General features: G+C 37.0%; 3 protein-coding genes and 1 pseudogene across 4 annotated transcripts; 2 read left to right on the forward strand and 2 right to left on the reverse strand.

Moving 5' to 3' along the window:
- Positions 1-381: 381 nt before the first annotated feature.
- Positions 382-4,273, forward strand: LOC121992576 (putative leucine-rich repeat receptor-like serine/threonine-protein kinase At2g24130). Its single transcript, XM_042547047.1, has 2 exons — positions 382-3,007; positions 3,564-4,273. Exons 1-2 carry the CDS (start codon positions 415-417, stop codon positions 4,004-4,006), a joined length of 3,036 nt encoding a protein of 1,011 aa, XP_042402981.1. The 5' UTR covers positions 382-414; the 3' UTR covers positions 4,007-4,273.
- A 2,876-nt stretch (positions 4,274-7,149) lies between these two features.
- Positions 7,150-10,032, reverse strand: LOC121992577. 2 transcript variants are annotated; one of them, XM_042547049.1, is made up of 3 exons: positions 9,730-10,032; positions 8,699-8,743; positions 7,150-8,602 (listed from the first exon to the last, which is right to left on the reverse strand). In XM_042547049.1, exon 3 carries the CDS (start codon positions 8,550-8,552, stop codon positions 7,320-7,322), a length of 1,233 nt encoding a protein of 410 aa, XP_042402983.1. In that variant the 5' UTR covers positions 8,553-8,602; positions 8,699-8,743; positions 9,730-10,032; the 3' UTR covers positions 7,150-7,319. The 2 variants fall into 2 exon arrangements, with proteins under 2 accessions (XP_042402983.1, XP_042402982.1); XM_042547048.1 differs by lacking the exon at positions 8,699-8,743.
- LOC121991078 lies at positions 9,848-12,289 on the forward strand (annotated as a pseudogene).
- Positions 12,290-16,956: 4,667 nt separating this feature from the next.
- Positions 16,957-19,909, reverse strand: LOC121992578 (putative glutathione peroxidase 7, chloroplastic). Its single transcript, XM_042547051.1, has 6 exons — positions 19,579-19,909; positions 19,135-19,211; positions 18,958-19,019; positions 18,075-18,193; positions 17,826-17,993; positions 16,957-17,175 (listed from the first exon to the last, which is right to left on the reverse strand). The coding sequence occupies exons 1-6, from the start codon at positions 19,843-19,845 to the stop codon at positions 17,146-17,148; spliced, it is 723 nt and encodes a 240-aa protein (XP_042402985.1). The 5' UTR covers positions 19,846-19,909; the 3' UTR covers positions 16,957-17,145.
- Between the last annotated feature and the right edge of the window lie 6,737 nt (positions 19,910-26,646).

Genomic DNA, 26,646 nt, shown 5'->3' on the forward strand with positions numbered 1-26,646 from the left:
CTACCATTTCAGATTAGCGTTTCCATTAAGAACTCTTTTTTATCAAGATGGTTTAATTTACTCAGATTTCACCCTCCTATTGATTCGATTAGATATCGGGGCCTACGTTTCGCATTTTTTTTTTTTTTGTACGTCCACCCCCATAATATAATCGGTTCACACGGGGAGCTCTACTTTATCGAGATGTTTTCATTTACCCATCTATGATTTTACTGGTATCGCGGCTCCGCAGGTAGGATTGCGGGTACGTCGTAAATAAGTGGGAATACGTTCTTCATGGAAAGTCAAAACATCTGGTTACACATTTTAACGGCGTTCAGTCAACGGCGGTTAGGCAGCCACCCTCATCGGATTTCAAACTTCTTCTCTTAAATTCCCAGCGGTGTAGCAGATTCTCAATCACCAGCGATCGCCATGGCCGCCGCGATTATCGTCTTCCTCGCCGTCCATTTCTTCTCCCTTCTTGCCTCTGCTGACGCCGGCAGATCAAACTTCAGCGTCGGCCTCGGTGCTGGCGACGACGACAGCGCATCACTCCTCCTTTTCGCCTCCGCCGTCACCTCTGACCCCACCGGCGCCCTATCCGGATGGGGTGCCCCAGGATCCGACGTCTGCGACTGGACCGGCGTGACCTGCCTCCCTGCCACCCGACGGGTCGCGCAGCTCGTCCTCACCGGCCGCGGCCTCCGAGGCACCATTTCCTCGGCGGTCTCCAACTTATCTTCCCTCGATGTCCTCGACCTCTCCGAGAACTTCTTCTCCGGCGTCATCCCGCCGGCGATCGGCTACCTCTCCAGCCTCCAACAACTGAGCTTGTCGAAGAACCTCCTCGCCGGGTCCATCCCCGTCGAGTTCGGCCTCCTCCGCCGCCTCATCTATCTCGACCTTGACGGCAACCAACTCACCGGCGCCGCTCCCAAGACTCTGTTCTGCAACTGCACCTCTCTGCAGTACATCGACCTCTCCAACAACTCCCTCGCCGGAGAAATCTCCCTCGCCGACGAGTGCCGCCTCCCAGACTTAAAATTCATCCTCCTCTGGTCCAACAACTTCGCCGGCCCGATTCCGTTAGCCTTATCCAACTCCTCCAAGCTCGAGTGGATTGACTTCGAGTCGAACCGCCTCTCCGGAGTTTTGCCGTCGGCAATCTTCGACAAGATGCCGTTCCTCCAATACTTGTACCTCTCCTACAACAACCTCTCGAGCCACGACAGCAACACAAACCTCGCCCCATTCTTTGCTTCCTTGATCAACTGCTCTCGCTTGCAGGAGCTCGAGCTCGCCGGAAACAATCTCGGCGGCCGCATTCCGCTCCTCCTTGGCGATCTTTCTGTCAACCTCGTGCAGCTTCACCTCGACGACAATGCAATCTCCGGCCCGATCCCACCCAACATATCCAACCTCCTCAATCTGACTTACCTCAATCTTTCGCACAACTACTTGAACGGATCGATTCCGCCGGACTTATCGCCTTTGAGGAAGCTAGAGAGGGTCTACTTGTCCAACAACTTGCTCTCAGGCGAAATCCCGCAGTCGCTCGGCGGAATTCCACACTTGGGCCTCGTCGACATGTCGTGGAACAAGCTCACCGGTTCAATCCCCGAATCCCTGTCCAATCTAACTCAGCTCAGAACGTTGATGCTACACAAAAACCAGCTCTCCGGCGAAATTCCGGCCAGCCTCGGTGCCTGCGTAAACTTAGAAATTCTCGACCTTTCTTTCAACCGGTTGACGGGGAGAATCCCGGCCGCCGTGGCGGCCCTAGGCAGCATAAAATTGTACCTCAACTTGTCGAGCAACCTCCTCGAGGGGCCGCTCCCTCCGCAGCTCGGCGAGATGAACATGATCCTCGCGTTGGATTTTTCAGACAACAGATTCTCCGGCGGGATACTTCCTCAGCTCGGAGGCTGCCTCGCGCTCGAGTACCTCAACCTCTCCGGGAACGTGATGCAGGGCCTGCTCCCGAGCTCGGTTGGAGCGCTACCGTATCTCCAAACGCTCGATATCTCATTCAACAGCTTCTCCGGAGCCCTGCCAGAGACGCTGCAAGCGTCTACCTCACTAAAGCAACTCAATCTCTCCTTCAACAACTTCTCCGGCGAATTACCATCAAAAGGTCTATTCGCCTCCCTGACCGCCGACTCCTTCCTCGGAAACCCAAACCTCTGCGGGTCGATTCCGGGAATGTCTTCATGCTCAACGCAGCGAGCACATCGCCGGCGCAAAGCCTTGGCGCTACCTCTTTCAATCGCCGGCACTATTTGCACCATCTTCTTGATGTGTTCGATAATAAAACGCAGGAGGTCAAAGTACAGTTGGCGTCTAAGTCCTCTGTTCCCGGCGACCGGAGAAGAAGAAGAAGGAGGAGGAGGGCAAAGAGCGCGGCGACAGCGTCACCACCCGAGAATCACACACAGGCAGCTCGTTAAAGCCACCGGTGGCTTCTCCGACGCGAACCTCGTCGGACAAGGGCGATTCGGGCAGGTGTATAAAGGCACTTTCGACAACGAGACCGCCATCGCCGTCAAAGTGCTAGTGAACTCCGGCGGGGAGATCTCCAAAAGCTTCAAGCGGGAGTGCCAAGTGCTGAGGAGGACGCGGCATCGGAACTTGATCAGGGTCATCACGGCTTGCAGCGAGCCGGAGTTCAAGGCGCTGGTGCTGCCATTGATGCCCAATGGGAGCTTGGAGAGTTACCTGTATCAGGGACAGAGAAGCGCTGCTCCTCCATTGGATTTGAGGAGGATGGTGAGCATCTTGAGCGATGTGGCGGAGGGAGTCGCCTACTTGCACCACCATGCGCCGGTCAAAGTTGTGCACTGCGATCTCAAGCCCAGTAACGTCCTGTTGGACGAGGACATGACGGCGTTGGTATCGGACTTTGGGATTTCGAGGCTGGTGAGTGGAATTGGGCCGTCGTCGAAGGAGGAAGACGACGACGAATCATCTGCGTGTAACAATTCGATCACCGGATTGTTGCAGGGCTCCGTTGGATACATTGCACCAGGTACGTGAGTTTTCTTCCTTCTTCTTCTTCTTTTCCTTTTTCACTGAATTATTTTTAGAAAAAAAAACAAACATTTTGCCTCTCAGAAACTAGTAAATTATATTTTACTCCCTAGGTTTTTTATGGTGGCCTAATGGCAAATTCGGATAATTTCGAAATACCAACAAAGCTTAATAACCTTTTTGAAGTACCACAAATATTTTGTTAACGTCAAACATACCCCCCTCAATATTTCTGTCAAAATATCCCAAATCTAAGAATAAAATATTTATTTTATCCCCAATCTGTCCAAAAATAAGTGTCTAATAAAATATTGACATAGTAAATATATGAAAATAATAATAATAATAATTTAAGGATAAAATGAACAAAAGTTTTAAAAATTTAGGACATTACAAAAGTAGATACATTATAATGAATAAAGCGAAGTTGTAAATATTTTATCGGTGAAGTGTAGTGTGGTTTAATTTACAAAATTGTAAGGCGTTCAGAGGAAAATTTCTCCTTTTTATAGTAATTTTTTTTATGAAATTAATTTGGATGTTAATAATTTCAGAATACGGATTGGGAGGCCGACCATCGCCGGAAGGCGACGTGTACAGCTACGGGGTGGTGGTTCTGGAGATGGTCGCCGGAAAAAGGCCGACGGACGTAATGTTTCACGAGGGCGTGACACTGCACGAGTGGGTGAGAATCCATTACCCGCACGACGTGGACTCCGTCTCGGCGGAGGCGAAATGGAGAGCGCTTCCTCCTCCGACTCTGGCACCTCATCAGAACTCGCTTTACTATAAGAAGATGAAGAGGGAGGTGGTGGCGGAGCTGATCGAGGTCGGTTTGCTCTGCACGCAGGTGTCCCCGGCGACGAGGCCAACGATGCTCGACGTCGCCCGCCGGTTTTCTCTTCTGAAACAGGATCTCGCACGATATGACGACGACGCCGCCGGCGGCGACGTCGAGGAGTCGTCCTCGTCCACGACGAATTCTTCATCTTTTTGACAATTAATTGGCCAGATATATTAATTAAAAGCAAGGATGTGATTAATTAGGGTAATTTCTAAAAATGCCCATCGTTAGATAGCCTTTTCTTAAAAATATCCCTCAAACTTTTATTATTATGTCTCTTTTAGCTCTCACAATGGTCTCTTGGTTAATGTGTAATTGGAGTGATAATTTTGGCCTTAGGGAAAGGAGGGGCATTTAGAGTGGCAATAAAATGTAAAGGGGCTTTTGATACTAATGAAATTTGGAAGTGATTTTTAAAAATCTATTGTAATAATTAAGCTTAATTAAAATAATCTGTGTGCTTAATCAGATTGGTTTAATGGAGGGAGCACTTGATTAGGATTGTGTTTGGTGGAGATACGGTTGCGTGATCAAATCTGTATAAACTATTGAAATTGAGGAGAAATATAAAACAAGGAGTGCTTGATGAGTAGTAGTGATGAATAGTGAATGCAAATCCCACGGATAAGATTTTTTTTTTACCCATCCAATTCGATAGAGATTTGATCTCGTTGATGAATGCTTGATCATGAAGTTGAATGCTCCCTCCCTAGGATATCATTCCGATGCGATATAATTGTTCAGTGCAAGGGATGAAAATCAAACATTCTCATGAAACATTGTACATAGTCACTTCAACTTGTGAAGTTGGAATATTTTTCAAAATGCATTGGAGATTTAACTGCCACTCGTGGGTGTTTAAATCCAATCATAGATGAAGATACATCAACATAGTACATTAGATGCACTAGTTTGGGTTCAAATCTCGACAAAATCGAGATAAAATGTCTCCTTTATGTGCTAATCACTATTTCAAAGGTTAATAGTCTGACTAGTAGCCATCTGTGATTTACCTCCTCCGTATTAACTCTGGGACGTATTGGCGGGACACTAAGGGCGAACGTATTCACCTTTTGTCATCATTAGAAGCACTAGTTTAATAAACATAGTATAGCAATTTTAGACTCGTATACAATGCTTAAGTATGCCAAATGATACGAGTATTGCATGAGCTTGTAGATGCACCAGTTACTATGTTTACCTTCTTTTATTTATCAAGCTTATTCTTTCTTCTCGAGATTCGGCCAAGTATCAAGTCAAGCTACTTGATTTTGTTTTGTTTAGGATTAACAACAATGAAAATTTACGTAAAATATGTTCAATAAAAAAATTTTAAAAAAGAATTGAGTGAAATGCAAGCATATGAAAATTGTCGAGTATGGAAGTTTCCTAATTCCAAACTTGAGGAGCTTCAACTTGACGCCACACTTGTTTTGTCACACATTCTTATCGAGTCAAAATTAAATGAAAAGGGCAATGAGCACTCAAATCGCTTCTCTAGGCCCCTCGTCAAGATGCCCATACCATCTATTTGGATGGCAACCATCATCTTGACAAGGAGCATCGATGAGTGATGGTGTAGGGTTTCATTTGGTGACAATCACCCTCATGGCGAGGTAGAGAAGGTGAGCATAAACTAGTGCATCATTTTAGTGGCATACTGTTTCCATTTGGACGATGGCCACCCTTGTGGCCTAGGCAAGGAATGTGAGCATCAGCAAATGCATCATTTCTACGATATAGTGAACCTTCCATTCAAACAATAACAATAACTACCCTCATGGTAAGGCAAAGAAGTGAAGCTCAGTTAGTGCATTAAGTATCGATGTGTTAAGTATGAAACTTCAAGCATACAATAACAATAACAACAATCAAATCTTATACACACAAGAAAAAAAATCTTAAATTTGGCTATACTTATTATAAAATTAAAAAGTAAAATCATATTCAACAAGTCACCCCTACAAATTAAAGATGTTCAAAAACAAGTTGGAACAATGACACCATCCAACTGCTTGAAACCTTATTGAATGTCATTAATTAATCTTATCAAAGAACAAAGCAAAGAAAAGTGGGGAAAGGAAAACGATATGGAGCACTTAATTGCCAAATGCATTGAGTTTAGACAGTACAATGAGGTGACTCATTCCTTCCTCCTCTAGTGGAAGAATGGTCATTCATCCTCTTTATTATTTAACCCGCCCTCCTTTTATTAGAACTAATAATATTCTAATTCTAAAACATGTATATATGAATAGATCGCACTAATTGATTTATTTATAAAAATAATTAGCCATTAAAAATCTAATAATACCATATATCATTTAATTTAATCTTCTAAAAAAATTAATGTGGACCTTATAAAATTATTTTTAAATTACATAATTACTTTTCTATTATTTAATTTGATTTTATAGTAACCTGAATGGCACTGACTTGTTCATGCCTAATTAACACCACATAAATGAGATACAGTAGATTGATGGAAGCAGGAGAAAAGATTTTTAAATTCCTGTTTTACCTTTTTTTATACTGAATACAAGTGGAAATGATGAACTGATCTTTAGAAGAATGAGCTGGAAGCAACCAAACTCATCATTTGAAAAGAAAGACATCGTTTAGGCGTGCATGACTGGAGCCAGGTGACTCGCTAAGTTATGTTTGTCCTAACTATTTGTGTAGAGCTCCTTAATGTGGCAAAAGGTGATTCGCTCGCTCCCAGCGCCCCCGTCAATTCGTCTCTAGGCCAACACGGAGGAGGTAAATCATGGGTGGCTACTAGCCATTAGTGCAAATGGCCACGACATGGGGGAGGTTATGCTCGGTCACGCCGAGTTTCGACCCCAAGACCTCATGTAGCAACATCCCATATCTTAATCATCGCACCGCCCCGAGGGGACGTGCAGAGCTGCTTAATGCACAATATCTAGAGTGCTTACTTGCCATGGTTGGCTAGAATAATTCACTAGCTAACCGACATGTGGAATGGGTCAAGATGAGCCTCAATGCGAGGCTTCCTCGATCAATTTATAGTTCCCAACTCAAAACACAGGCTTTGAGGCAAGCTGAGCACGGAACAAGTAGTGTATGGGAGTAAAGACAACACAGACCATTGCTATAAGATGTCAAGTAAAACACACAATTAATCAATGATATCTTGTCTAAAACAAAATCAAAGTTAAAAAGCCAGGGATGACGGAAGGATAAAAGACAGAAGAGGTGGGCGAGCCTTTTAGCATAGGGAGAGACCATCTCATTAAGGGAAGGACGGAGATGGGTAGACTTAATACCAGGTGGAATCTTGAAAATCTTTATTAGCATTCAAATAGAAATACAACCATTTTATGGATCATAAAATAACTAATTAATCTAGAACTATGAACTTAAACTAGATAATATGCTGACCGGGTAAGTTGTCCCTATTCTAACAAGAGGGAAAACAATAAGTTTCCATCCAAAATAGTAATTAGAAATAGCAGAAAAAGTTTACCTCCATAACAGCAACCAAATGGGAATTGTAATAAGGGGAACTCTTGGATTTGGATTCTTTCAGGTGGCATTCTATTGCACTCAGCTGCTCATAAATCTCACTCAACAAATTCAACTGCTCATTTTTCCTATCATATCCTTCCATTTGCATCAAGCTTTCACAGTCAATTCGCTGAAGTTGGCATTTTATATTCTCAAACTCTGCTCTCAATTTCCAAGTTCCATCTGTAGAATCCATGATCATGGAGTTATATTCCATCATTTGACCATCTACAGTTCCTTCTGATGCCATGTCTTGTTTATCAATGCAAGGCTTAGTTTCTACCATAGATTCTTCTGTGATATACTTGCTTGATTCATTAGTTGTGTGATATTTGTCACTTTCTGGGACTTCAAATATATCATGGACACAAGCCACATGAAATGCATTTCTGTCAGATTCATTTTGATTCTGTAAATTGTTATGAGCAGGGAAATCTGGAATGCGTTCAACATCTGGGTAGGCATCGGTTTGAAGTTTGGAATGACATGAAGAATAACCAGATGAAGTATCTTGTCCTGAACTGGATGGCCTGTTACTTGTGGTTGGTTCTGGTTTGGATTCCTTGAGCAAATTCAAAACTCGTTTGTCTTTCTCACTAATCTGATCTATGTTGCCACCAATGGTTTTCCAGATTGTTTGCCTAGAAGACTCCCACGGATTATTCTCATTGCTATAGAACTCAGAATGCAACCTACTTGTTTTTAATGGAGGCAAAGAGGTGTCCACAGTATCACGGTCATGAATATCTCCATGTGGATACAAGTTTTCAATGTTAAGATCGCTGATGCCATTATTTATATCATCTCCGTGTGAATGGATACTTTCAATGTCAAGATCATTGATACCATTATTTAGTAAATTTCTCTTATATACCTGAATTTGGTGATTAAGCATTGAAATCTCAATTTCCTTGTCTTCCATTGCTTCCTCAAGAATGATTAAAGATTGTTGGACATGGTGAAGTTTTTCCTCTGCTAGCCTTCTGTACTGACATGCTTCCAACTTCTCTGCTGCCTTTTCTTCTTGAAGTCTGAGGATCATGGCTAAAGCTTCACTTGCTGCAGTTGCTGAGGCTTCTCTTTCCTCCTCTATTTCCATGTAAAGTTTTCTTATGAGGATACGCTGTTGAAGCACTTCCTTCATAATTACAACCTCCCTTTGAGCCATTAGATTACCTTGGCTCTAACGTGTTACAAACATTGCAAAATCCTCCTAACCTGAATTGAAATTGTATCGTAACTGATTTATTTCATTGTACTAACTTAAAAAAATTGTTTTATAGGAAAAAACAGATAACTTATATGCAAACTGACCATTAGGTCTCACAAAAATTGGCACAGCCATTTGAAAAGGGCAGGCTGAAACAGGTGAAATTAAAGGGCATTACTTGAATGCTGATGCAACGAATTGATTAAAAAGGATGTATTTGCCAGAGAATTAGAAGTTGATAGCATAATGCACAATTGATTAATCAATGGATACACTGCAAATACTAGCATGGCTCATTGTTGCCATGACAATGGCCTTACAAGAGACTACCCTAATTCGCCAAGTTTGACCCTTAATAATCTTCAGCTCCTAAAATGTGACCAAATTTGATCCTGTTATAAATAAAGGATCCATTTTTAACTATACATAATAATATGTTTAAATCATAGTTATATGTACCAATTCACAAGTTTTAAGGTGAAATTTACGATAGTTTTCATACCTATATCTGATTTTCCTAGATGAACCGTTAAGCAAGATGACTGAATAAAAGCTATCAACATAACATGTATTAGAAGTTGAGTCAGAATAGATGGAACTAGCATTTCTTGAGGAACATAGTAATAAACACAACCTTTTTAATATGTGCTTTTAGCTTTTATTTGTCTCTTGTAATCAACCTAATAAAAAACAAATTCTTATTTACCATCAATGGAAGGTAAAACTTGACTAGCAAAACTCCTTTATTTCTCTTTTGTTTGTGACGCACAAGTAGAGAAACACATGAAATCTGGGCATTTTGCATACCAAGTGGCAATGTGAATCTTTGAGGCTTCATGAAATAACTAACAAAATTGAATAGATAAAATTTAGCCAAATTCCATAAAATTTACGGATCCATATAGTCAAAGAGAAACAAAGTCATAATATTACGATAATATATCAACATAAACATTCATCGATCTTTCGATCCGATCCCCCTTTTGGATTAAACTTTGCATGCGACTCACCAACACAGAAGAGGGAAAAAGGATTCTTATGAGTCCATCGTATGAAACAGTAGGTAAATCGACGAGCAAAGAGAAAAATGAAAACAAAAACGGAGAGGAATTGATCTACAAGTAGAAGATCTGACCTCCGTGGCTTCTCGATATTTGGTTCCTCCAGGTAAACAGAACAGTGGAGGATTCCAAATGGTGCTAATCTTCTGCTGCAAACGCCTCTCTCCTCTCCTAAGAAGAGGAGGTCGATCGATGGCAGGATCCGGGAGTGAGAAGTGCTGTCTTCCTCCTCCGTCGCGGCCGCTCCCTCCTCCTCCGGTCACTGCGCAGCATTGCTTTCCCTTCTCGCTTCCTTGGAATCGCCATGGGAGAAGCGAGGATTCGCTGCGCCCCGCCTTTCGGGTTCGTAATGATGAGTGCAGCTCGTCGCATGTTCCTTCGATAACAGGGTACAGGAAACATAGGGTTGTTGATCAAGAATATGTGGGACCTGGCCTTTACTATTCGAAGGAAGAGTGATTGATGCCCCGGATCGATTGCGTATCAGAGAATTTGACCGAAATAATTATATATCGCGAAAAGTAACAAAAGCAATGTGGTCAATGGGTTCATATCGGAGAATTTACTATTCTTCATATTTACTTATAAAAATTTAATGGGATAGAATTTTTTTTTATTTAAAGAAAAGTGCCTATAATTTTTCAAAATCAGACATTTTACTTTACAAAAATAAATGGCATCCCATCACATTTTACATAATTATCTATTCCTATTATTATCCTATCTATATCTCCCTCTTAAATTATACGTGTCACATTACAATTTCATAACTACTATTATTACAATAATTATAATTTACAGTTATCTCAATTATGATTTAATAACTACTATAATATTAGAAATAATCTTAATAAAGAAAATTAAAAATTTTCAAAGTCTTATAAAAGACTTTAAACAATTTTTTTTTTAACCTAAGATTAAGCTATTATAAATTACACGGATAACAAATATAGATCTTTAAATAAATTTTGATTTGATATATTATGTATTTTATGATACAATCTGAATTAAAAATTATAATATTTTAAGTTTATCTAATATTTATATTATAATAGCTACTTTTCTTATAATTGTATGATAATTCAATTATAGTAATTATAAAATCTTAGTTATTATAATTATGTAATAGTTACGGGTTATAGGCGTAGTCTCAATTTAGGATTTACATGACAAATATAAATGAATAATTCATTCTGCAAATTAAGAATCATTTTTTTATTTTTTTTCGCAATTATATTCAATGCTCAGTTACTGATACAATCTGTTTCAGATGACTTTTATTATTAATTTTTTAACATATAATAAATAATTTGAAATTGTAAAGAATTAACAGAGTATTAAATATTTACGTGTTTCATTAAAAAGATAAAGAAAATAAAATATTTATAGAAGTTGATAAATAACTTAATTTAAAAATTACTCACCTGGTAATATTTCATGTCTACTACCGCACCTTCGCAAGAGGACAATTTAAAAATTACTCACGATATTTGTTTAGAAAGTATATTTTTAATGTTCAAATTTATTTATTTATTTATTTATTTGTATAATTTTATGGACATAAATGAATTTTTAACTAAGGAGTGTTTGGTTAAATGATGAGAATGACTATGAGTATGAGTTTGATAGTAGGGCGGAATGGAAATGGGAATGGAAATGAAACTCATCAAGTTATATGGGTTTAGTTGATTCTCATAAATCTAGTAATCATTCCCAAAATGTCATTCCCAAACCCACAATCCAAAGACTATCTTTTACTATCATTCCATTCCCTCATTCTCAAACTCATCAACCAAACACCCCCTAAGTGTTTATAAATATTCTAATCATTTAGACAAAAGTACAGTATAATCTTACTATTTAATTAATCTACATCATTTTATAATAAATCTTACTATTTAATTAAAAATCTATAGCTACTAATGATGCATAATTATTCTACGTTGAGGCAGGCGTAACAGTCATTTACTTAATGGCTCGATAGATAAATGTTTAGATTTTTGTAATTATTTTTTAAAGAGATTTTTGAATATCAAAAACTTATTATGCAAAATATTTTTTTTTGAAGCGAGTCGAATGAGTGGATATTTTTGGTAGGGAGGAAGCGATAAACAAGGTTTATCAGGACTAATGTTATAAGCTTCTAGAATACAATGGGATCTTCGTAAAATTGATAATTATGAGTATTACAATGAATTCGATTGGGAAGTCTAATAGCAAAAAGAAGGATATTATTTAATATGAATGGGTGAAATGAGGGAATCTATAAAAATAATCCAACATACCTTAGAAGGAATTCTTGACAGATCCTATGAAAATTTAAAAGTTCGGCGCTTTGGTAGAGCAAAAAATTCTGAATGGAATGATTTTGAATATAGATTTATTAGTAAAAAAACCTTTGCCCAATTTTGAATTGTTGAAACAAGAAATTTAAATAAGAGTGAAAGCCCCAAGGTGGAATTAGGAATTTATTTAATAGGAGACGATAGTATTTTCTCTTGGAGATGTAAAATTTGTCCACTCGGATTCATAAATTTACAAATTCTTTCTCAACTAGTTAAAAAAATAAAATTAGTTGATATCGTGATAATACTAGGTAGTATAAATATTATTATGCAAGAAGTTGATCCTTAAAATGATAATTAATACTACAGAAGTACAAACTATCAATTCTTTTTCAACATCGAAAACCTTAAAAGAGGTCCATGAGCTCATATGGACTTTTGTACTCATTTTAATCTTTATATTGAGAATTACAAAAGGGATACTAGTAATTGTATGTAGGGCTGAGCATTCGGTCAAAACTGAACCGACCGAACTGAATAGACCGAAAACCGAATAAACTGATTTTTTTTTCAACCAACCGAACTGACCGAATTCTCTACAAAAACCGAACCGACCGAACCGATAAAAAATCGGTTAATTCGGTTTTTGACCGAATTAACCGAATTTTAAAACTTTATTTGATTTTAATTAACAAAAGAAGAGATTTTATTTTATTTATTATATTTTTAAATAAAATTAAATTAATAAATATTTTTATTCGGTTTAATCGGTTTAACCGAATTACAAAACTTAAAACCGAAATCGAACCGAATTCACCGAAAACCGAACCGAATTTAAAAAACAAAACCGAAAACCAGAATTCCTAAATTCGGTCAGTTCAGTTCGGTTAATTCGATTTTACCGAATTTTTGCTCACCCCTAATTGTATGGTTAGAAAGAGAAATATCTACAGCACTATATGTTGGTCCCTTGGGAATTCTTCAAGCTTTGGTAGATAGACTAAACCACTTTTAAAAGAAGATCTTCTCCCGTCTAGAGGAGGTCTTCATTTGTTTAGTGTTGGACAATTTATAGCAGTCATATCGATTCTAGTAAGTTATTTAGTAATCTCTTTTGGGTATCGTCTTGTTTTAGCCGATCTTAATATAGGTGTTTCTTTATGGATTACCATTTCAAATATTGCTCCTATTGGGCTTCTTATGTTGAGGTATGGATCGAATAATAAATATTCTTTTTTAGTGGTCTATGAGTTGCTCTTCAATCCATTAGTTATGAAATACCATTAACTCTGTGTGTATTATTAATATCTCGTTGAATATAAAATTTATACTTCTTTACTTTACTTCTAAGAAAAAAGTTGAATGAATATTTTTTTTATTCATGATTCAGGTCAATAAGTTAAACCAAATAGTTATATGAGTGAAACAAAACAACTTAGCAATTTACAGTAAAAAAATAAAATCTCACTTCATGTACAAGAATAAAATTGAAGTAAACATAAGTAGTGTAAAATAGTTATCCCAAAATTGAGATTCATCGTCATATCTTAAAGCGGGTATAAAAAATTGATTGTGTGAAGTTTTCATTACTGTCTTGTATTTATTAAAATGAACCATAATAGAGACTTTAAATTGATAGAAATGATCAAAGAATATTTTCTTATGATTCCAATCTAAAGTAATATTCCTCTTCACTAATTAAAAAAAAATTATTCAGAATAAATTAATCTTTTATTTATTTTTTCAAAATATCCGCCTGAGATAGAAGAACAGGAATAAAAAAATGAAATATAATATTTGAAGAATAAAAAAAATCTTTATTTTTTTCTTTTTCATACACATATACATCCAAATAGATGAAATTCTTAATCTAAATAAATGAAATTCTTATCATTATTTAATTTATGAAAAACTCCTCTAACTATTTTATTTATTTTATTTTGTTATATTAATGATAATTTATGAAAAATTCCTTAACTATTTTATTTATTTTTTTATTCTATTCATATAACAAATATTTGATTAAACAGTTTAAATTATTGCCAGACAAAACAAAGGAAAATATACTTTGATTATTGATCCGACAGTAAGAATGGGGAATCCACTTTCTGAAGGGGATCAACCTGAGGACCGATGAAAGGCTGTGCGGTGGATGGCCGAGCCGAGCGGATGGGTAGGTCCGAACGGAGCTAGAGATAAGCCCATCCATGGGCTCATGTTTCCGACGCCAGGGCAGGAAGACCGAAGGGCCGAGCGGGAGTCCGCTCGGCAGGGGCCAAGGGCCGAGGGGGTTGTCCGTTCGGCCAAATAGGGGCGAGGGTATAAAGGGTGCCGAGCGGCCTATGCGCTCGGCTCAGGATATGAGATATCAGCAGAAGCATGTCTGATGATTAGGCCGTACACAAGATCGCACGATCTTGCCGTCATATCACGGAGAGGCTGATACAGTAACAGTATGGTCTCATGGACGTCTCCCTGACAGATCCATATTCAGACATGGCCCTTCTGACAGACCCATACCTGGGCATGGTCAAAGGCAGGTGGTTGCTTTGATTGGCACGCCCAGGCTTCTTTGAGAGATCTATATAAGGCTTCCATTTCTCCACTGGAGGTATGAAAAATCTTCATCTTGAAGCCACCTTTTTGTTATTCCTCGCCTGACTTGAGCGTCGGAGGGCCGTCGCCGGGACACCCCTCCCGGCTCGGTTTTGTTGCAGGTTCACCGGAGCATTCGAGGATCTAGCAGGAAGCGCCACGTGCCCAGCGTCCACTGATAACCGGTTCGGACAGGATCAATTATAATGGATGAGATGAATTCCGAAGTCTTGTTTTATTTTTTTTTAACAGAATTTCATTGGTTAATTTGGGACTCTCTGACATATTTTTTATTTTTTACCCTAAAATAAAAGGAAATGATAAGACTGAACAAGTCCTTACATTTATTTATGGTCATAGAGGAGCTGTATGAGGCTAAGGTCTCATGTACGATTTTAAAATAGCGATGGAAACAGTGTTATTTTTATCGACTATAATTATTTAATAATTCAAGTACAGTTGATATAGTTAAAATATAGTCCAAATATGGTTTAAGGGTGGAATCTGTGACATCAGCCTAGGATTTATGGTTTTCATAATTTATTCTCTAGCTAAATAAGAGAGATAACCCTTTGATTTACAGAAGCAAAAAAGAATTAGTAGTAAGTTATCAAATAAAATACTCCGGTATTAGATTTGGTTTATTTTATCTTGCTTCGTAACTAAATCTATTAGTTTTTTCATTATTTGTAATGATTCTTTTACCTAGGTGGGTGGAAGTTATATATATATATATATATATATTCCTAATTTTTTCAAAAAAAAAAAAATAGCTGGAGCTTTTGGAATAACAATTGGTATTCTTGTTACATTAGTAAAGCTTATTTATTTATATTCATTTATATCACAACAAGATGATTTTATCCGTGATGAGAATGGACCACTATTAAATACTATTAAATCTGGATGAATTTTTTTTTTTACCTATTTCTTTGTGTAATCTATTATTGACAACTTCTTCTCAACTTGTTTTACTATTAATTAAATAATAGAATATGATAAGAATATTCTAGATTCATGACCCTTTCAAACAAAAGAAAGAAATATCAATTTATTCATGGACATCTACACTATGTTTTCAATGGCGACTAGATTCATGAATTATGGTCAACAAATAATACGGGCATTGGTCAAAGTTTCATAATTATCTTATCTCACACAAATTGTTTATTTGTAACTATTCAATATCCTTTATGAAAAATCAATTACGTCAGAATATTTTCTCGGTCGAATACACTTTGAATTTGATAAGTGTATTGCTTGCGAAGTATATGTTCATGTATACCCAATAGATCATCCCCTCAAATGGATCTAGTGGTTAGCACATGAGGTGTTGCCACTATGAGGTCTGAGGTTCGAGTCTATGTAAAGTCGAGATAAATATTTCTCTTATGTGCTAGTCACTATTCCAAAGGCTAGTAGTCGTCCGTGATTTACCTCCTCCATATTGACCATGGGACGGGTTGACGGGGATATTGGGGATGAGCGTATTCGTCTTTTGTCATCATATATACCCAATAGATCTACCTTTTCTTTTTTTATTTGTAATTAAATGTATTAAAACTTAAAAAATAAAAAATTTGAATATCAGGAACACTCTTCCGACTAGACCAGATTAAAACGGCAAACAAATTCATTTTTATGAAAGAAAAAGGGAATATGATTATAAAAATTAAAATAATAATAATTATATTATATTTTTGTTTCTTCAAGTCCAAAAATTCCCCTTTTTATTCATAGATCTTCAATCCGACATTAGATAAAAAAAAGGAAACAAGTTCCTTTTTTATCTCATAAATAATTTCAATTTATTTATTGATATAAGTGCTATATATTAAAATCTAATAATCAAATAAATTATTTATTTTTGATGTATTTGGTTACTAAGTTGGTAGAGTGAATACTATGTTTTATTCAGACTTTAAACAATTTAACTTTAAACATATTAAAGGTCTCACATTATTGATTGATAGAGAACTAAAATGAATTTACCAATAAATCACGAAAGACGTGTGCATGCTAGCCTTTATAATTTTTGAATAATTACTAAAAATGCTTTTAAAGATTTCATGATGATCACAATGCCTGATAAGATGTTTAATTTTAAATTATCATTTAAATCACTCATTTTATTTATAAAAAAATTATTTTGGTAGCAAAATAAAAATGTTATGGGGTGTCTAAATAATAAAATTTTAAGCAAAATTTGAATGACAAAATTTGAATGGCTAAAACATAATTTAATCATAAAATTCCCAAATATTTTGATTTTCAAAGAAAATACGAGAAGACATCATCCATCATACTTATTTGTTTCTACTAAAAACTTTTAGCTTCTACTAAAAGCAAATGTATAGGAACAAAATAAAGATTGCTATTCGATTTCTCATGATCAAGTCATATGCCTTTTGGGAAGCTATCTGCAATAAAGAGTGGGCTTTTATTCTCTTAAAACTAGAGAATCACTTATCTACAATAAAAAGTAGGCTTTAGGAACTTAAGACTACAGAATCACTAAGCATATTAAAAGTTTAAAACTCGATGTCAAAGAGAAAAAGGTTTGTCTTCAGGAATCCGGGTCTGGTCCTCTAACTCACATTATTCTTATGCTCATGCTGCAAGCAATTTCTTGATATCCTTCTGCAACAAAGTGCAATTGTGAGATCATGCGGTAATATTAGCAGTGAGAATCGACAAAATACACTGTAAACAGCTAGAACTATGATTTGTGATTTAGTGATAAATTTTTATGAGTAAAACTAGTAATGCCAGTCCTAAGCTTGGATGAAAAGGCTGAGGGTTATATTTGGCCTATCAAGCTATTGTTAAGATCGTATAAACTTACGAATATGGATATGAATTTTAATCCTAAAGGAGAGATAAGACTTGTGTAGTCAATCTCAATTGTTAGCAAGAAACACAACTTGTGATGATGATGATGTTTTCCAAGAGTCTCATCATAGGACGATGATAATGTCAATGATAGTTCTGAGGATGAAAAGGTTGATAGTTGTGCAATATGCATACACAATCAAAATTAAAATTGTCTGAACCTATGATTATGAATCTTAATTTTAATGGAGGGATAAGATTCAATTAGCCAACTCCAAGAAGTTGAGACAGACAACTGGATGATAATGAAATCTTGCATAGAGTTCCAGGATAGGAAACTATTCGTGCAATCAACCTCAATACTTGGACTGACAGAATTTCTAATCGGTGTTAGCTAAAACTAATATTAGCATAACTTAAGTTTGAACAAAAGCACAAAGCGGGAGATTATTCCACACCTCAATCTGGAAAGGGGAAGTTGTGGGTGGATATCTTTCAACAACTTTTCCATTCTTATCTACCAAGAATTTTTCAAAGTTCCACTTTATAAGATCACCCAGAAATCCTCCAGCACTGGATTTGAGAAATCGATAAATTGGTGCAGTATCTGGTCCATTAACATCAACCTATGAAGGTTGAAACCAAGAAAAGACCAGTTAGCAAACATGTGTTGGTAGTATAAAATGAGTACAATGGAGCTTATTTACCTTATCAAATATAGGAAAGTCTGCTTTGAACCTTGTGCATGCAAAATTCTTGATTTCTGAGTTTGATCCAGGTTCTTGCCCTCCAAATTGATTGCAGGGGAAAGCCAAGATTTCAAAACCTACAATGAAATGCAAATATTTAGGAAAGCATACGGAAGTATAGCATCCCAGATCTCTGACAAAATTTAGCCCCCATATAATTGAACCTCTCCCTGTCCGACCTCACAGGGGTTTGCATAAGTACACAATGAGAAAATCCTCATACTCACATCATATAACTTTAGACAGCACACTCTATATCTAGTTGTTCACATCCACGCAAATGAAATATGTTCTTCCTTTGTAACAAAACCAAACTACATGGCTAATTCTTTTACATGTACTGCTAGAGGAGATTGAAAACCCTACTTGTGATAATCAATCTAACTTGTGTTTTACGGTGCTCTTAGATGTAGCATTTCCATCTATAATGCATGCACTCACATGTCAACAAACCTTTAATGTCCATGCAAATAATAGATAGAAATCACTAGGTTTACAATTATGAATGTGATGCAGAAGATGGATACTGGATTGAAGGTCTGAAAATGGTCACTCAGTACACAGAAAGTATTCATTGGTACAAGAAACAGAAATCAGTTACACGCCACATGAAGAGTTGGTTTCTTGAACTGAATTCTATATGCAACTCACAAAGCATGATGTGGTTGTTCCATGAATCATAATTTTTTTAGCTCTATTGCAATTCTTTGGTTTATATCGATGATTTTCTGCAACAATTATACAAGAAAAAGAATATGATAGCATTTATTGTATATGAATCCAGATTACATCAAAAAAAGAAAGAAGGCAAACATCCTTTTGATTCACAAATTGAGCATACCTTGTGCCTTGTACTTCTCGTGAATGTGAGAAAGCTCAGTGTAATTGGATGATGTCAACCCACTAGCAATTAAAACCATTAGTTTGATTGTTAATAAATTTAGAGCAAAATGGTAAAAGGAGAATTAATATAATTCTAAGATTTACTTTTTTTTCTTCTTAAAGGAACAGGAATTACCATTTAGAAGCGACATTAACTATCAATAGAGCTTTGCCTTTGAATTTGTTGAGAGAAACGTCCTTCCCATCAATATCCTGAACCGAGTACACAATTTCATAAGCAATAAGAAGAAGGGGGATTGCATATCAGCTAATTTTTCAGAATCTCCTGATAAACCACCGAATATTTCAATTTGTAAGTAATCAATTCAAAACTCACAAGGAAACCTCGTAAAAATCGAAAATGGAGCATCAAAAGAAAAGAAAACTCGAATCGAGAATACACAAGATTCCAGGAAACCAATCAGTTCAAAACTTATATGAAAATCTTGTAAAAATAGAAACCGAAGCACCAAAAAAAAAGAAAGAAAAACGATGAGAGAGAGAGAGAGAACTAGCATCGAGGAGACACAAAATCTAACCTTTACCAAAGCAAACACTTCAAGAACACATAAGATTTTACCTTCACGGTGAAATCGTGTACGCTCTTCTCAGTGACAGCGGCGGCATAAGCGACGCCAGGAGTCCTCCTCAGTTTCGTCAAAAAACAGGAGGTTCTGGGAGCGGAATTGAGGATTCCTACGGAGGACATGTTCAATCCCGACATGAAACCGGCGGAGAGATGGCGGAACGCTGCCGCCGAAGGCGCCGGCATCCTCCTTCCCTGCGAGGCGCCGTGGAGGGACGGGTTCGCATAGCAGAAAGTGGAGGTAGCGGCTTGGAAGGCCATAGGAATCGAAGTCGATCTGCCTCGCAAAATGGAGAAGAGACGCGGAGTCCGAATTTGGGGTTTCGATCCAAAAATAAAGGGAAATTCCGCCAGTTACGACGGGAAACACGACTTAGGCAGCTACGTCCGTGTCTCCAAGTCCCATGATTCCCAACTGTCTCCACCCTCCGCTTCTTCGTTCCTGAAGGTGTGTCTTGTTCGGCGTTCCAGTGGTTGGAAGCTCGCGAGTCCACGTCACTCACCCTCCGCCAGGAGTTCGGCGCTAATATCAACCCGCCCGAACAGGTGGCAGTTCAGTATTGACGGACTACGAAATTGCGTTGGGACCCACCACGTGCCTGATCCAATAATCGACCCATAGACACCGGGTCATTTTTACACCCACCTAAACCCGTCCGGTCCAACCATAAGAACCGCCTAAATTGAGCGAAATTAAATCGACCTTTTTAGTATCCTAATCCAATGCCGAGCTGGATTCATTGGTTCATCGACACGTGTCCACTCATCCGTATTTTGTCTGTCAAGAAATTAAAAAAATAATCCATTTATCATCGCAATTATTTTTTTCCCAATTAATTGTGGCTATTAAATTTTATTTACGGGTATAGGATAGACCTTTGAGAATTTATATCGGTTGAAAACAATATTTCATACAAACTAACTGTACCAACCCAACCCATGAGAGCAACCATATAACATCTGAGCTTCGACCTAAGTCATCCAAATGACTATGACCAATGAATATTAATTTTACATCTCCATTATAAACCTACTAATTTTTTAATCATGAAACATGAATAACTCATAACTTGGTGACTAAATAAATAAAAAAAATAACAAGGTACTCCATTTGCAAATTATTAAATTTTATCAAAGAGTCACTTTAATACACTAACCTTCTAACTTTTAGATCATGAAATATGCACTCACTAGCCCCCGGGCACGATGCGATTACTACGATTTGGAGGAAACTCATAGCACCATGGTTCCATCCTTAAAAATAAAAAAGTTGGTCACCGTCAAAATTAGTCGAGACACTAAGGATTTGAAAATCTTAAGTATCAATAAAAGAAATGAAATAACTCTTATTAGTTGAATGGAAGAAACATTAATTGATGATACAAAATAATATAATAGACACAGGGGTGGATCCAACGGGGGTGGCATCAACGGTCGTCCCTCTTTATCGACGGTGAAACTCCTAATATTATGAGGTTCCACTGATAAAGATAGAGAATATCGCCTCTTGTTACACGTAAAAATCATCTTTTCATACTTGAATTCCTGAATTCGTCATTGGATAGACATTTACTAGGCTCATCCATTGTTAGGAGAATGAAAAAACGAAGATGACCAAACTTCAGATGAAGGGGAAGGCGCTTACACAACATGTTGCGTTGACAAAACTTTGTGAAGGCAATAAGGGAACATCATCAACGATGGTGCATTTCACCATTCTAGCTCCTCCTATCGTCACCTACTATACTTTTACTTGATTGCTCAGCCCCCTGAAGAATTTTTCCTCTTAAAGTCTTATGAGATAGTCCATCTACGAAATTAGCGACATTATTGGCATGGTTGTCTAACTATGTCACTCTAAGAGCAAATTTATCAAGTGACGTAAACCCTAATTCTTCATCATTATCATCATGAGCAAAGCAAGCAACATTACAAGAAGACAGGGCAAAAAAAATTTCATCTCTCAAAGTCAAATTTTCATTTCAAGAATTTGAGATAGTATATATCCAGTCTCAAAAATCTGTCATTGAAATCTCTATAGTGGATTTTGAGACAGAAATCTCTAATTTTATAAACAAATTGAAAAGTTATTTATAAATATATTTTTAATTTGACTTTCACAAATTTCATAATAAATATAATTTTAATCTATTTATAAATATATTTACAATTCCATTTATAAATACCTATATAAATTATATCTCTAATTTAATTTTAAATATGTCATTACTCTTTCTCAAATAACACATCAAATAATTTTCATTTATTTATAAATATGTTTATACTTCTATTTATAAATTTATATATAAATTTCTGTCTTAATTTTATTTTAAATCCATCATTAATCTGTCTCAAATAACATATCAAATATAATTTTAATTTATTTATAAATTTATTTATAATTCTGTTTATAAATTCATATATTCATATTTAAATTTATCACTAAATTTTTATTATATTATATTTTAATATTTCTAATCTATATATTATTTTACAATAAATAATCACAAATTTCAAATAAATTAAAAATATGTAGAATAACTAATTTCTAATCCAAAAATATCATACAATTAATTTTAATCATTAATAAAACTATAAGTAGCTGATAAATTTTTAAATTCCGGCACAAATACATTAATATAAATTTTGTCTATGACAATACTCACGAGGATCATATTCTTTTAGATACAAATGATTTATATATTTCATTTTTTGAATCATCTTAAGAATTATTTCCTTAAGATTTTCTTCTTTTACCTTCCTTCGTCAATAAATTTTTTTTTCCTTGTCTATTTTTTTGTTATAAGAAGTTCTAATTTTGGTCGCTTTCAATAATTTTTTTCCTCTTCATCTTACTAGGAACATGCATGTCTTCAATTTCATTTGGTAATACGTGCATGAAACTTGCCTTTCAATAAATCTCCCATGTCCATCTCGTATAAAACGTCCATCTCATGACATAGCACACAATAATGTGGAACATATGCGGAAGACTTTATGAAAATATTTAGAAAGTATGTAACTTGCATAAAATTTAACTCAAATAACTTACATAATTAATGTATATGTAAGGCAAAGAGAATTAGATAAAATTATCAAATCAAGATTTTGAGACGAAGTAGATGAAATATTATAAAACATTCCATCAAATGAAATAATTTTAATAGGAGATGATTTAAATGGACATGTCGGAATAAAAAATAAGGAATATGAAAAGATACATGGGGGTTATGAGTTTGGAATAAGAAATGAGGAAGGAAAAAAAACTATATTAAATTTTACGATAGCATATGACCTTATATTAACTAATATCTTTTTTAAGAAAAGAGAATAACACTTAGTCATGTTCAAAAGTAGAAAAATAAATTGCAAATTGACTTTCTTATGGTTAAGAAAAAGGATAGAAAGATTTGTAAAGATTGCAAGATCATCCTTAGAGAAAGTTTAACTACCCAACATAGGTCAGTAGTGTTGGATATATGCTTTTGTTGTGCCCAAAGGATGTCCACATTTCTCCACAATGATATGATATTGTCCACTTTGGGCCTAGGCCCTCATGGCTTTGCTCTTGAGCTTTTCCCAAAATACCTCATGCCAATAAAGATATTCTACATCCTTTTAACCCCATAATCTTTCCCATATAAGACTTTGATTGAATCTCAACAATCCTCCCTTCAAACGAAGGACTACAATTACTCTCATTGTCCAGGCCTTCCCGTGAGCATTAAGATACCTTGACATGTTCCAGGCCTCCCCGCGAGCAGTTGGATCCGGTAAATCTTGACCTGCTTCGGGCATATCCGCAAGCATCCAGTCATCCTGACCTGCTTTGTGCCTCCCTACAAGTATCCGATCATCCTGATCTGCTTTAGGCCTCCCCACAAGCATCTAGTCATCTTGACCTACTCCTAGTTCCCCGCGAACATCTGGTCACCTTGACCTACTTCGAGCCTCCCCACGAGCATTCAGTCACACTGACCTACTCCGGGCCTCCTGGCAAGCATCCGATCACCCTGACCTACTTCGGGCCCACCCTCAACTTCGTTCAAAGCTGCCTCACATGGTATATGATCTAGATCATGGTTCTGATACCAATTGTTGTGCCCAAAGGGTGTCCACATATCTCCACAATGACATGATATTGTCTACTTTGGGCATATGTCTTCATAACTTTGCTCTTGGGCTCTCCCTAAAAGACCTCATACCAATGAAGATATCCTACATCCTTTTAACCCTATGATTTTTCTCAAATCTTTCCAATGTGGGACTTTGATTGAACCCCAACAACCTCAAGCATAATATCAATAGAATATATATATATATATATATATATATTTATATTTATATATATACGATATATTTTTAGAATTAAGTAATGAAAGTTAAAGGATGAGAAGTAAAATATATTTAAGGAGAAGGTAGGAGTACAAGCATTAGGTGAAATATATTGATGTAATTTTTCCTAAGTCAAAGTTGACCGGGTTGACTAAGCTTAAATTGACTTAAGCATGAGTCATGATGTTTTGAGTTTTGATGTTTGACGATATGAGAGGAAGAAGTCAAGTAGGTTATGGTTGACCGGATACTTGATTGAGAAGTCCTAACTGAGATTAGGCAAGGATTAATCCAATGAGAAGGTTAGTAGAGGAGAAAAATCCAAGTGGGTCAGTGTTAACTGGACACTTGGTGTGGAAAGTCCTGATGAGTGAAACCAATAAGTTTGGGAAAATTCTAGTGAGTGAAGCTAGGTGATGGAAAATCCTTGTGAGTAAAGCCAGACAGTTTATAAAAAGCCCTAGTGAGTGAAGCTAGGTAGAAGGGAAGTCCTGGTGAGTGAAGTCAAGCAGTGGAAATCCAAGTGGGTCAAGCTTGACTGGATACTTGGTGTTTGAAAGTTCAAGTGAGTCATGGAGGACCAGACGCTTGGCACTAGACGGTAAGTACAAGTGGGTCAAGGCTGACCGGACACTTGCACAAGGAGATGAGTCCAAGTGGATCAAAGAATTAACTAAACACTTGGCACGAGACGGTGAGTCCAAGTGGGTCAAGGTTGATTGGACACTTGGCATAAGGAGATGAGTCCAAGTGGGTCAAAGGATTGACTGGACACTTGGTGACGAAGTCCCAACAAGTCAAGGTTAACCAAATGCTAGGCAATGAGGAGTTTCAACAGGGCATAGTTGACCGAATATTGGAAATGGAACCCTAGACTTATGTTTGTGAAATAGGGCTAGACAGTCGATTAGTTGATAGATTGGACCAACCCTAATCGATCGGTCGATCGATTGGGAGGCTATTGCAAAAATACATAGAGGGTTTCCTCAATTGATCAACCGATCGATTGGGACACTCCAATTGATCAACCGATCGATTGGGACACTTCAATTGATCAACTGATCGATTGGGACACTCCAATTAATCAACCGATCGATTGGGGAAGATTTTCTCGCAAAGGTGCGAGGCAACGGAATTAATTGGTTATTCCATTCTAGGGAAATCTGTGAGAGCACAGAGGCATTCTGAATCGATCGGTCGATTGATCAAAGCATCTCCAATTGATTGGTCAATCGATTAAGATATGACCTTTGCGCGGGTTGCGAGGTTTGGATTGTTGGGATCGACTAGATCTAACGTGACAATCTATTGGGAGTAGGTCCAATCAATTGGGAGCCCTAAAAGGCAGATATAACAGTGACGATGAGTTCAAACGAACACAACTCTTCACTCCATCTTCTTTGCCAGTTTTTGGAAGCTTAGGGCTGAGGTATTGCTGTACTTCCAAGCTTACAAGAGGCATTCACAAGCAACAAGAGATCAAGCAAGAAGGTTTTTCATTTGTATTTGTGTATTTACTTCTTGTTTTGAGTTGTAATACTTGTGTGAGTTGTAAGACGTTTCTCCACCTCCAGATTGTTTCTGAGAAGGAGTATTTTTGTTAGTGGAGAGTATGATCGGTGTGGATCATTGGATTAGACACCTCTTCTTGAGGTGGATACCAGGTAAATCCTATTGCTAGTATTGGAGAGTTTGTCACTTCAAGTTTATCCGCTGCAACAACATCTACGAAGCGAGCGAGAAGAGTTATTCACCCCCCTTTCTAGCCCTCGAAGTATTCTAACAAGTGATATCAGAGCGAAACCGCTCTTCACTAGACTCATCGTCGGAAAGGGCAAATAACTAGAGGAAGAAAAAGTTGAAGCCATAAAGTCAACAAGTCAAAGACTTTATCAACAAACTCAACTTCAAGATGGATTTCCGAGATTGACTCGAACATGACACAAGGGCACCTCCACCATTTATAGTGTCAAGCTTCGATTCTTGGAAATCAAGGATTGAAAACTTCTTTATGATGAAGATAGAGCAATGGTTTGCTCTAATGGAGGGATTTGAGGCTCTAATGGAAAACAAAGACAAAATTCTCAAGAAAAATAAATTGAGCAAAAGACAAATCAAAAGGTGTGAGCAAAATGATAAGGTAACCAAAGTTTTGATTAATTTATTGTCAAGCACAATCATATGCCAAATTGGGGAATATCAAGACGCCAAGGAGCTTTGGAGCAAATTGACAAAGATTCATAAAGTCCCCTCTACTACGCCAAATCAAGAAGAATCCAAAGATGGAGACACATTGGATCAAGAGCAAGAGGAGTCGAAAGTTGAGAGACGCTCAACATCCAAAGAAGAAGAAAGTGAAGAAGGTTCATCCTTTAGAGAGCACGAAGACAAAGGCAAAGGAGTGTACTCCTTATTTCATGTGCATGAGGATTAGGATGTTAAGAGATACTCAACATCCGAGGATGAAGAGGAAGAAGTATCCATCTCAAGGATTGAGAGGAAGTGTGGAACATCAATATCGGATCAAGAAGAAGCTACTACATTATAATCAAAAGAATCAAGTGTCACTCTTACAAGTAAAGGTATAACAATTTTGATTGTTAATAATAAAAGTCATATTATTTACTTTTAGTGTAGGGAAAGTGGACATTACAAGAGTAAGTGTTCAAAATTGACCAAGAAAAAGGGTCAAGTGGCACCCAAGGCTAAGAAGATGCCAAAAGAGGT

The sequence above is a fragment of the Zingiber officinale genome, chromosome 6B (assembly GCF_018446385.1).
Source record: "Zingiber officinale cultivar Zhangliang chromosome 6B, Zo_v1.1, whole genome shotgun sequence".
NCBI lineage: Eukaryota > Viridiplantae > Streptophyta > Magnoliopsida > Zingiberales > Zingiberaceae > Zingiber > Zingiber officinale.

What these genes read in the sequence shown, in the direction of transcription:
- LOC121992577 (XM_042547048.1), bottom strand. Translation starts at nt 8,552, where the DNA reads ATGGCTCAAAGGGAGGTTGTAATTATGAAGGAAGTGCTTCAACAGCGT.
- LOC121992578 (XM_042547051.1), bottom strand. Translation starts at nt 19,845, where the DNA reads ATGGCCTTCCAAGCCGCTACCTCCACTTTCTGCTATGCGAACCCGTCC. An exon ending in CGAGAAGTACAAGGCACAAG is followed by an intron (nt 18,194 to 18,957) that starts GTATGCTCAATT and finishes ATTTCATTGTAG; the next exon opens with GTTTTGAAATCTTGGCTTTC. An exon ending in CTTCCCCTTTCCAGATTGAG is followed by an intron (nt 17,176 to 17,825) that starts GTGTGGAATAAT and finishes ACTTTGTTGCAG; the next exon opens with AAGGATATCAAGAAATTGCT.
- LOC121992576 (XM_042547047.1), top strand. Translation starts at nt 415, where the DNA reads ATGGCCGCCGCGATTATCGTCTTCCTCGCCGTCCATTTCTTCTCCCTT. An exon ending in CGTTGGATACATTGCACCAG is followed by an intron (nt 3,008 to 3,563) that starts GTACGTGAGTTT and finishes TAATAATTTCAG; the next exon opens with AATACGGATTGGGAGGCCGA.